This window comes from Oenanthe melanoleuca, chromosome 3 (genome assembly GCF_029582105.1).
Source record: "Oenanthe melanoleuca isolate GR-GAL-2019-014 chromosome 3, OMel1.0, whole genome shotgun sequence".
Classification (NCBI taxonomy): domain Eukaryota; kingdom Metazoa; phylum Chordata; class Aves; order Passeriformes; family Muscicapidae; genus Oenanthe; species Oenanthe melanoleuca.
In genome coordinates, this window is record NC_079336.1 from 30,315,268 (window position 1) to 30,327,822 (window position 12,555).

The 12,555-nt window shown below is 39.0% G+C and overlaps 1 protein-coding gene across 1 annotated transcript in view; it reads left to right on the forward strand.

Annotated features, from left to right (window-relative positions):
- MEI4 (meiotic double-stranded break formation protein 4) overlaps positions 1–12,555 on the forward strand; it is a 143,984-nt gene that overhangs the window by 75,065 nt on the left and 56,364 nt on the right. The window contains exons 4-5 of the mRNA XM_056486948.1: positions 986–1,053; positions 10,011–10,259. Of these exons, the coding sequence (XP_056342923.1) occupies positions 986–1,053; positions 10,011–10,259 (317 nt within the window). The remainder of the gene's footprint in view (positions 1–985; positions 1,054–10,010; positions 10,260–12,555) is intronic.

Genomic DNA, 12,555 nt, shown 5'->3' on the forward strand with positions numbered 1-12,555 from the left:
GGGGATGAGAGTTTTAAAAGTGTGTATTGTCACTTCTGAATACTTCTGTGTTCAGAAAGTGACCCTCCCCCAATGAAAAATTTGATGTATTGTGATAAGCCTAACTGCACCTAATGCATCCAACTTCATTACTCATTTCTTATCTCTCCTGTCCTCCCTCCTCAGCCTGCTCAACCAAGTATTTGTAAAAATTTCTTGTGGCTGTCAAGCACTAGAACAGGCTGCCCAGAGAAGTGGTGGAGTCGCCATCCCAGAAAGTATTTAAAAGACATGTAGATGTGGCACTGAGGGACATGACTGAGCAGTGGACTTGGAAGTGCTGAGTTAATGGTTGGAACTGATGGTCTTAAAGGATCTTATCCAACCAAAATGATTCTGGGCTTCTATGCCTCTATAGACTCTATAGACTAATTTCTGGCCTTATCAACAGCCTTTTCAGCAGATTGTGTAGAGAACATAATTTTTAATACAATTAAAAACTGGTGAGCTTGGCTCACAGTGTTTCCACTAAAAGGCAGTGTTAAAGAAATACTGTTCAGAAGTTTCATGATCGCATTTCCTCTTAAGACATTGTGCTGGTTTTGCTGGGATAGAGTTAATTTTCTGCACAGTGGCTAGGATGGGGCTATGTTTAGCAAAGTTTAAAGAGGCATAAGTTAATCAGCAAAACACTCTGGGAGACCTTCATGCAATTTACAGCGAAAGGAAGTGTAGAAGCGTGGGGGGTGGTTTCGGGTGGCCCGGGTGATGCTGAGCTCCGCCACCCGGACCCTGAGCAGCCCGGCGGGACCGGGCTCCGGGGCTGGGACAGGCCGGCCACGCTCGCTCAAAGCCTGCCCACAGCCCCGACCCTTCCTGCCCTGGCGGAAGCACCAGGGGCCTTCAGATGAATCCTGCGGGGGCCCATGGCTTCCCCCTCTCCGCACCTTCCCGACTGAGGCGGGCTGTGCAGCCAGCTGGCCTTCGCGCTTCCCTCTCATCGCAGCCCCGCAGCAGGCGGCGGGAAGCGAGGCCCGCGGGCTCTCCCGACTGCCGCAGGAGCAGCCGCGTCCGGCCCGGACAAACACGAGTGCGAGCGAAGGGCCGGCGCCGAGGAGCCGCCCCCGGGGCCGGGCCGGAGCTGTGGCTGCCCCCAGCGGGGCGGACAGGTCGCGTTCCGGCCCCGGGCCATGGAGCCGCCCGCCGCCGCTGAGGGTGGGTCGGGCGCGGGGCCGCCGGGGCTGCCGGGAGCCGGGAGGGAGAGAGGCCGTGAGGGCTCCGAGGGAGAGCGCCGGCCCGGGACACCGCCCCACCCCGCGGGGCCAGTGGCCTTTGGGGACATCCCTCCTGTGCGAGCCCTGTGCCCCGGGCCGGGTCTGGGACAGCCCCCTGGTTCCGCTGGGACACGCACCTGCTTCCCCTGGGACACCTGCCCCGTCTCCGTGCGGGAGGCCTCACGCGGTGATCAGAGAGTGTGCTGACCAAACCTTTCCTCAGGAAAGGCTGAGTCTATTTGGGAGGAAACGGGAGCCTTCTCGTGAAAGTTGTGCTGCTTTGGTTATTAATAATGAAGAACATCAGCTATTCTATTATTCTATCTATTTTTATAAGTTACAATTCTGAAGTTTTCTCCTGTCCATTTCACCTAAGTCACAGGAAAAAACCCTTTTGAAGTTTTGTTGAGTGTATGCTGGGATTCAATTGCTGTTCAATTCAAATGTTATTAGTGCTCCTGTTAAAAAAAAAAAGTTGCGTGAATATGCAGATACTAGAATACAAAAGAATTATCAAAGTTATCAATACTTTTACCTGATTATTTCTGATGTCAGTTTGCTCAAAATCCCATCTATCCTGATCTTGAACAGTTCCAGGGATGGAGTTTAAACCCAGCTGGCAACCACACAGCCTTTTGTTCATGCCCCACCCCAGTGGGGATAGTCATAAAGAAAAGGTAAACCTAATGGGTTGAGATAAGAATAATCTTACAACTGAAATAAATTGTTATAATAGTGATAATAAGTATGCTAATACTATGATTAATAAGAAGAATTGTAGTAAGGAAAGGAAGAGAGAGTAACAGAACCCAAGAGAAACAAGTGATGAACATGGTTGCTCAGCTCCTGATAATCAATGCCCAGCCCATTTCTGAACAGAGATCCCAAAAATCCTTTGGCCTGGCCTTGCTCACCTCCCAGCTTTCAGTGCAGCTCCTCAGTAGCAGAGCATGAGACATTATGAAGTCCTTTACTCAGTGTAAACACTACATAGCATCAGCCAAAACATCAGGATGTTATTAACATCATTCTCATACTAAATCCCAACCCACAGCTTTGTACCAGCTACTAAGAAAATGTCACAGCTAAAACCAAGACTGGCATCCACAGCTTCTCCAGGAAATCTGTTCCAATCTGTGCATGTCTCATCACCCTCACAGTAAAGAATTTCTTCCTAATATCTAATCTGAATCTGCCCTCTTGCAGTTTAGTCATTCTCTCTTGTCTTGCTCTTGTAAAAGTCCCTCTCCATCTTTCTTGTAATCCCTTCACATGCTGAAAGGCACCCTGGAGCATTCTCTTCTCCAGGCTTAGCAACCTCAACTCTCTCTCAACTTGCTTTCAGGGGAGAGGTCTTCCCACCTTCTGATCATCTTAGTGACTTAGATGTTGTCCTAATTTGAATAAACTAATTGAGCCAAATTAAATTGTAGGAGAGTTCTAGTCTATGGACTTGGCTGCGAATCCTTGGTAAATCTTTTCAGTGGTTTGCTGTCTTTTGCAACCTCCAGTTCTTCATAAATTAATAATTAACCACTACATATTTAAATGTGGTTATAGTTGTGTTAGTATCTATCATATGTATAAGGACTCATTCTTTTTTGCATGCTGTATTCTTACTGGATTTCTAGAAGTATTCCCTCTTTTCCTTGTCCTCTATTACAAACATTTCCTTCCTTCTGAACAATCAAATCTTTCTTTCTGTCTTTATTAAATTTCTGTAAGAAACCCAAAATCAAGATTTTTTGTAATGCAGGTGATGCATTCTGGTGGGTTACCTGAATGAATTAGTATCTCTTGTAGATTTAAAAATGTGCAGAAGCTGAATGTTCAGGTAAAAGCTCAAAGTGTGAAACTGAAAAGGAAATTATGGTGATATTTTAATCACTATATTTTAACATGGGAGGAGGAGATATGCAAAATAATCTTCATATATTCCTCTTGGTGATTGCCTTTTTTGAACTCTGGTTTGAAATTCTGCATTCAAAAGCTACTGTGGTCATTGGAATAGGTAAAACTGGGCGGATAGGCCTGTTTTCTACTTGTTGGCAGTGTATAAAGGCTGGGATTGTTCTCCACAGTCCCCAATGCCCACTGTAAATTTACTTTTTATGTAATAATTATTGTTAGCATATATGAAACTTTGTAAAAGAATAAGGGTCTAAATTTCATAGTTTCATAAATTTCATCTCATAAAGCTATAATGAAGAGTATATCCTCACTTCCCAAATCAAATGGATCTACACCCAGCTTATTAAGTGAGCACAGTTCTGTTTTGATAGTGGAAGAAATCTGTGCTGGCCTAAGAATAGATAAATCTACACCACAGAGTTATACTTTAATTTCTGAACAGCAGGTTTTTGAGAATAAATTCCCTATTCTGGAAACACATTCGTGTCTTTAGTAGTCAGAATGGTAAAGAGAAATATGATAATGGTACTGTGTTCCAAATTCATTATATATTATTGTAAGTGGCACATAAAAGAGGCTTGTTGGAGGAGAAAAAGGAGTGCAAAAGATTGTAGGGAGAATATATACACAATCTTAAACTACCATAAAATTCAGGCTTAAATTATTGTTTTCAAATGATCTTGTTGACGAGTAAGGCAAAGAAAGTTTGAGGAGCCAAACTGAGTTTTTATGCTCATATGATTCTAAGCATACTTGATGTTCTCCTGTCTTTAATTTGCACCTGTCTGCTATTTTGTACACTGTAATATGTTCACAAGGTTATTCTCACACATTTTTTCCAGACTTTTGGGTTTTCTTCTTGAAAGTTTTTATTTCCCTCCCCCAGAGATATTGAAAAGATCTAGAATTACAAACTTCATTTAAGGGCTGCTGTTGTCAGCCTTGCAAAATTTCTCTTGTTAGGTACCTCAAATAGGTCTTTGAAGGTCTCAGCTTTAGCTGCCTGTGGTGCAGCAGCTCATCTCAGTGCAGTTGGCAGTCCACAGTGCATGTGTGTGCATCTGATGTAGTCATCTTAGAACTCTTTTTAGTCTGTGGGGGGAAACAAGTGTTTCTGGGTCATGACTTTACCACAAAATGTACAAATGACTTGGCTTATTTTTAACATTAGAAATCTCTGTTTCTGCCCATTGATAATAAAAGAAGTCTAGGCAGCTAGCTCAGCTGTAGCCATCTAAATGTAGGTTTCTGTATGTAAGAGGAGATAAATCCCACGTCAGAAATGTTACTGAAATCGTGAGGGATTATGCTTGCTTATGTTCTTAAATTCTCTGAAATGGTTATAACTGGGGAACATTAGTAAGTTCTAAAATGTTTTTTTCAACTCAGTCATGTTACTTGGATTTGGAGAATTTGTAGGATTTGATTTTAAAAGCTAAAATTATTTAAAACTTAGAGTTTGGAGAAATAAATCATGCTGCATTTAAGTTTCCTTGTGCTTTTGACATAAAGTATTTTAAATATTTATTATTTTCAGTATTGTTTTACCATTTTCAGTCCATTTGAAAAAAATATGCTGGAGTTATTGTTAGGCTTGTTGTAGGAAAAGCAGGTTCTTCCCTCACTGAGTATGTCCACATTACATATCTTTGTGTATTATGAGCGTAGGTTGTTTTAAGGATGATACTGTGGAGTAGCCTTGGTTTAATATACATTTTTACAATAAAAGCTGCTTAATTGGAACACAAGACATACTTCAGTTCATCTTGATTATGTAGCTGTCCCATTATTATTGTTTATTATATACACAAATGACACTGTGCTAGGCATACCAATTAAATCAAGTTTGTTTTATTGTTGCTTAATGTTGTGGCCCTATGTGTCTGATCTCAGACCAGTTCTGCTAGAGCAATTGCAGCATTTTGTGCTCCATCATAATGAGTCAATATCTTGGTTTCTGTTGTATAAAGCAGATGAAGTTACAAAGATGTGGAAATTTTTTCACCTTTATTTGCACTGTGTAATTGACAGACTAGTTAAAGGAAAAATCATAGCAACAAAACAGTTTTTCCTTGAATATTTGTACCTTTAAGGTATTCTTAAATTTAGAAGGATTTTTTTTGAATATTTGGGGCTGTTGGAAGATTCTTAGCTTTGTAGTAGTGGTGAATGGCAATTTGTTTCTGTCCTGATAAATCCTATTATTTTTAAATAAGAATTTCACATTTGGAGAAAACTGAGGCCTGGCATGGCCTGGAAGTTATATTAATTACAGTCTATTTTGTATCTTATGGTATTAATTTTTTAAATTATTTTTAAAATTGACATGATAGTGGTTTGAATAACAAATGAGTGTCCCGATGTATTCAATAAGTTTTTGTCTATGACATTTGCAGCAGTTTCCTCCTTATTAGCCATGAATTTCATGGCCAAAGTTGGAAATCCCTAAAGTCTGTAATTCTTAGACATTAATGAGTATAACTCCAGTGTTGAATTATTCCAAGTGAGTTTAGGTTTTGTGTCTGGTTTGAGGTACCCTATAATTTTAAATCATATCATAACTTAGCTACTTTCTCCCCATTTCTCTGTGGCTTACCTGTTTCCAAGGTCAGTGAGAAAACTGTATGTACCACTCAGAAGAGTAAATTATATAAAATTTACCCATAAACATCCCTGAAAGATTTCTTAAAAGCTTTAGAGCTGAGGATTCATCTTCTTCAAATGGCTGATTCTTTGAGTCATTAAGCTCTTAACATTTCAACCTTTCCATATGAGCTGCTGCATCAAATGCAGCTGCAAAACAGGACTGGCAGGTTGGTGGATTAGGGTAATGCTTATGAATCAGATTTATCCTGGTTCTTTCTTTCCTGCTTATATCAAAGGTCTTCAATGGATCTTGCACCACATCTCAGTTCCCATTCATTATGTTACACAAAGCTGTATGGGACAGATCATCGCTTCTTTTGGAATTATTTCAGCAGGTGAATAATTGCTCAGCAGTCCTCCATGGCTAGGATCTCAGCACGTCTGTGGGTTCTCAGTGCCCTCTCTCTGCATGAGAGCTGGAAGCATGGAATGTCATTCTTGTGTTGGAAATCTGTAGACTTAGCCCTGTTTGACAGTGTTGTTAACCCGTCGTGTCCTCTGAGTGCTCTTCCAATATCAGTTTGTGGATTGAGGGGTTTGCACAGGGAGCCTGTCACCAGGTGGTATCTGTTTCTAGGGTGCTGAGCCCTGGAAGCTCTGCTTCCAGCAGAGTTTACAAGGGATTACTGGTTCTCTCCTTAACACTGAGCACTCAAGGAATGGAGCTTTGCTTAATTCTTGAACTTTTCTCTTTATGTCAGACATATTTCGCATTAGCAGCTAGAATTACACTGGTGACTCCTTTCTGCTCTTTGTCGGGTACTATTCTCAATCAAGGAAAGTTTTTGGTTTGGTTCTAAAGCTTTTTTTTCTGCCCAACCAGTGGTGTAGTTTCTGTGCTGATGGGAGCAAAAACATTATTGATAAAACTCTGTAGCTGCCAATATGCTTTCAGTGGAATATATTTGGTGGTTCAGCACTTCCTGAGAGCAACAGATTGCTGTGCAATTTTTGCTAATGCACAGTTGGCCAGCATCCCCATATTTCCAATAGTATCATCCGGTGTGTTATTTTCTAGAAGCCTTACATAGTAGTTTCTGAGAGAGCAGTTGTCTCTTTAGGGGAATGGTGAAAAACCTCAATCAACTCTTAGAACTTCTGCATTTCGATACACAAACTTCTCTTTTCCTAACCAGAAAAGAAACGAAGAGAGATGGTGTCAGTAACAGAGAGCAAGCGAAAGAGCTGTATATGCTCCATAAAATCTTTGGGAAATCCATTCTTTCTGGAAATGCATGCAGGAATGTTGCTATTTGTCATTAATTATTTGATTTTAAACCAGAGATTTTGTGATTCTGACAGAACAATTTCTCCAAAAACTACACTGTGTCTTGTTCCTAGTAAGAACCAGCTGTATTCTGTGATCTGTCCTTCTATTGGGTTTTTTTTTTCTAACAGCATATTTACAAGTAATTTTTCCAGAAAAGGAGTGATATTTTTCCTCCAGAGTAAGCATATCTCCCTAAACTCATGTTCATTCCTACTGTAGAAGTGAGTCTGTATAAGATGTTGAAGAGGAAAAGGCCCCCCTCAAACTCCAAATTGCATTAATTCATTAATTAAATGTTTGTCCTAAGTATTAAGGTGGAATGCTGTTTAAGATTCTCAAAGCCAAATTAGGTGATGGTTTATGTGGTTTATGTGTCTTACTAGGAATACATCTGCCTTAGAAAACAGCATTTTGGAGTGTTTGGGTTGAAAGATCTTTTACTTGTCTCCATTGCACCGTTACTTGTGCACTAAGGCTTTTGTTATGCTTAAAACACAATAGTCCATTTCAAAACAAAATGCAAAAATTACTCTCTTTATTTTCATAATGGGTGGTCAAAAAATGCTACCAAAGTAGCGTTTCACACTAGTAACATAGTGATAATGTGTCAGTGGTGAGACAGCAAACTTTGTATTTTCTTTGTATTTTCTTTGTATTTTCTTTGTATTTTCTTTGTAACACTATGTCCTATAAGGAGAAATAGAATAGGACAAGTAAGGTATTGGTGGTGACTCTGATCATAAAAGACACCTGTACATTCATGAAATGCTGGAATAAATACCACTCCCTGGCCCATACTGGAATGTTGGTCATTTTGCAACTTCTGCGAATGTAATTTAAGGGAAAATACTAATATTGAAAAAGCAGAAAGTAAATATGTGTTTGTCCTTAAAAGGAAGATGAATCAGAAAGCTTTGGCAGAGTAGTCTCTGGAGGTACCAAAATGTTAAACAAGCAGTGCAAGGCATTTTTGTGCCTGCCCTGATTTATCATTCTGCTCTGCACTGGGTCTTTGTAAGAATGGAGCTTGACAGACAATGTTTGAGTAATATCTGGGTGAAATTTCTATTGATGAGATAATTGGGAAACACCTTTCAGATTCAAAGTCAAATATTTCAGGTACTTTACTGTTATTATTTGAACTTCTTTCAGTGTGGTTCCACATATTTCATTGTATTCACAGCTTTGAGCGCAGTTCAATTACTTGCATGCTTTTGTATTTGTAAACATTTCCTTTGATGTATAAGGCAAGCAAGAGTCTTACACCAGTTAGCTGTCCCACAGAGGTGCTAATCCTTCAAGACTGAGAGAATTAACTTCTGCTTTTCACTGAAATTCTAGATATGAATTAAAAAGTTGTGTGAAATAGGTTTTCTTTATTAGAATTTTGCAAAAGTACCATTTAATGGATGGCTTTAAGTAATGGATATATATAGTATACTTCAGTTTCTAAAGGCTTACTATTTAGTTAGCTTTAAGAATGCACTGGTGGCTTGGATTAGGTGATTTTGCCCTGACACATGACAGGAATGGAGTGTTTCAAGTGGAGAAGAGGAGCTTAAAATATAGCTGTAAATAAATAAATCCCAAGAAATTTTTGCACTCTTGTCCACTGTGCTCTGTACCATGTAAAGTGTTGACTGGCTGCTATGTCTGAATGGACAGTGTGCAAGGAGTGCACAGGGATTGTTGGTGCATTTCAGACCTATTTGAAAGATGAAAGAAATACTTAAAAAGCAGTGCCTTCTGTAAGTGTCCTTGATGGATAAATGAATATATGATGATTTATGACTTATTATCCAAAGTCTAATAGAACCAGAAGAAGAAATCAGCTTACTGATAGCAGATGATCTGGTGAAAGGATGATCTAAAATACCTATTTCAAACCTGTGCTGAGACTATTTCAGAGCTGCTCAACACAACTTAGTGCTCAATCTGCAGTTTTGATGATAACAAGAGAAAAACAGCATTGTGAAAGAATTGTCGATGGCAAGGTCAGAGCAAAAGTATAGGAAGTGATTTTTTTTTTCTTAAATTATTATTTTGGGAGTGATATTTTTAAAGGAAAAGAATACATTGAATGACTGAAGGAAATTATGTGGAATTAGAAAAAAAAGTAACTTTGCTAATTAGATAGGCTGGTTGATATCAGTTGGTTTTAATTTCATTTTTTCCTCTGCTCCTAGGCCCTGTGCTGTTGCACATGATGTAAGCATCTATTTAAATGTTGTGTTTCTCTGACTTTTATAATGCCTTTTGCCCCATCCTCACTGTTTGTAACAAAGCTTATAAAACTGTCTTCTTCACTTACCTTACTAGCCACTTGCACCACTTTGAAGCTGTCTGCTTAGCTTTCTGCAGGCTTGAGGCTTAGTGTAGACTTAAAACTTCAAGGGCATCAATACCAGGTGTCCAAAACCAGAGACAACCTCAAAGTTTTGTCTTTTGAGCACTGGGACCTTTTGGTACACTTTCAAGAAATTATATGTATTGTATTTAAGTTTAAATAACCCCAAATGAATTCCTCTGTCATGGGTTCAGAATTCTTTTGGGAGGGAGGAAGTGTCTGGGTGGGTTTTGTATTGTGGTTAGTATTTTTATTTTTTTCATCCTTGTTTTAGTGGAGATAACATTTGCATTGAAATTTTTCCTAGGATAAGCCTATTTGAAGTGCTTACTATTTCTACAGTTATTCTCAAACACTGCCTGAATTGTATTTTTATAGCTGAGTGCAGCTCATGCATTTTCTGTTCTCACATTGTGCACAGATGCTTGTATTTTTATTCTCCTGGATGATTTAAGAACGCACCAGAAATGAAAGACTAGGTCTCACTGTTGAACAGTTTTCAAAGCCAAGAAAATATTGTGCATAACTTAATGGAGTCATAGTGAAGTAACCTTTTTGTTTTCTGTTTTTTTTAATGCAATAGAAATCAAAGATGGAAGAGAAAATCAAATTTGGTATTTGAAAATATCAAAACTAGCATTGGCTTTTGCAATTATCCACTCAAAGCCACCAGGGAAGAGTTCCAAAGAATACACAGAGTACCTTGCCAAAACTGTATCCGAACAAGATTTTGGATGGAAATGGAAGGTGGAAGTGCTGGAAGCTGAAGTTCTTCGATTACGCCAGGAACTTCTTTTGAACAGGATCTCTCCAAGATTCTACTTGGAAAACAGTAAGTTACTCAAATATTTTCTGGCTATGTTGCAATAGCAAGAAACCAAACAGCTTTCATATTGCCATCTTGTACCTAGGTATAAGAGTCTTCAGTGTACAGTGTTTTGTTTTTTCCTAAGTTCTGAGGTAGTGGAACACTTAATTAATTTCTAATGGGATTGTACTTGAGAATTTGATGTTTATGCAGAATTTATATGTTTAACCTTTAGAATCAATATGTACTATACAAAATTGCAGAAAAATTGTCAATACACAATGTTACTGTATACCTTTGGAAATACTAGTTTGTAAGAACTAGTTTGTTTTTACATTTGGAACTTGTCTTAAAGACATATTGTGTATTTTTTAACCACCCTACAGATTTTCAAATCGGAATTTAAGCCTAAAGTATCGGAAGTGCTAATCCCTAGTATGTGTAACAGGAAGGTAGGGCAGGCAAGGGACTGTATATCTGCTGTTTCTGAGAGTGTATTGAGACTGTGGATACTGTGAATGTTTTTTATGGCATATGATAAATTATTGTGAGTCTGATATTATTTGATTCAGAAAAGCTTTTAGTCAAAGAAGACCTTTTTTAAAAAGAAGAGGGTCTCAAACAGGACTGCTTCTCTGACTTGTGCCAGTCATGCTCAATTCAAGATATCAGTGGCACTGTGTGAGCTTGGAAATCTGTCAGTGGAGGGTTTCTGCAGGCTCTGGGGAGATACTTTTGTGGGTGATGGCTCTCTGGGCTGAAGGAGAGAAAAAGTTCACTGTTGAGGGGATCTTTAAAATCAAGATGTATAACTAATTGCTTTATGACTTGAGATTTTTAGAAGGTTCCCTTGTGGAAAACTTGATGAGGCTTTACCATGCTGCTTTTGTACTGAAACAGTAGCATCTTTATTGCCGTGCCTAAAGATTCTAATTGGTAACGTTGACTGATGGGGGGACCATTAGACTTCAGCTAGAAGCTCTAATAGTTTATGTATTTAATTAGTATAATAGACCTTTCTCTCCAGAGAAGTGATTTAATGACTATTCTTACTTTGTTATTGTCTATGTGTCTATTTTCTGCCACCTATTGCAAACATGACATTTAAGACTAAAAGTAACTTTTAAGATGCAATTTCCAGGAGGTGTCTTATGTTTTGAAGAACTGGCTGCATGTTATAAGAAGCAATTTATAAACATCTAATGTCTAGAGAGGATATTCTAATTGTGGATTAAGCAGAATACAGCAAACACTTCCAATTAGCAAAGCATAGCAACCAAATCAATTCACTTGCAACTTCTGTGTTCTAAGTCTAATTTTTGAAAGAGTCTCTAAATTCTCAATTTACTTTTGAGATAGGCAGAGAAAACTGTCCCTGGTAGATAGCACCTCTTGCAAAGGATGTAAATTTTCATTACCCTGGTCATACTGGAGTTTGTTCACAGATTTAAAATGTGGTAAATCTTTTCTAATTTTAGGGGTTTTACACTTGCACTATTTCTGCTGAGCGTGCATTCATGATTACAGTTCCACTGGAGACAAATGCTTGGTCACTTACTTTTGAGTAAAGAAAGATTGTTACTGGTACCTGATGGAATATCTGTTGGTGACATCTACACACTCCTGAGAATACCAAGTTGGTGATGTATGTTAATAGTAGAATATCTGTGGTTGACATGTATGGGAAGATGGTTGTAGAAGAAGGGCCTACCTGAAACAGGGCCCACTACACCACTGACATCTTCTGCCCCAAGATAAAAAACAATATCTCTCTTGTGTGTTGTGCCCCTCTTGAGATTTTTCAAGCCCATGGAGAATAGAAGCTAGAGGTTGGCTACTGATGAGATACAAAGGCACAAGGAGCTTGAATCTGTTAGGAGGAAAAGTGGTAGTAAGTGGTGTTTCATCCTTTCAAGTGAAAGTACTATAGACCCATCAAGCCATCATTATGGTTTCCCAGGTTTACCACCTAATATCACACCAGAGGTATTCTCTTTAGGGCTGAGAATGATAACTAGGATTGCTCTTAGAACCAAGTAATCTGCAGATATCATGGATCCATTTCCTTCTCCACTCATTTCTCCAGCCTCATTTTTGGAATTGGTGTTCTGCTTAAAATTATGCAGCCTCTTAAAAATATTTCAAACCCCTAGCCTTTCTGTGGCTTTCTGCTGTTTTAATTAACAACTCTTTAGATACAGGAATATCTGGGTTCCACAAAATCAACCATCAGAAAATCTCATGCAGTAAAGATAAGACTGCATTTGTTTCTGCTGGTGCCTCGTGAGAACTGAAGAGTTTGAGTCCTTCAGCCAAGCTT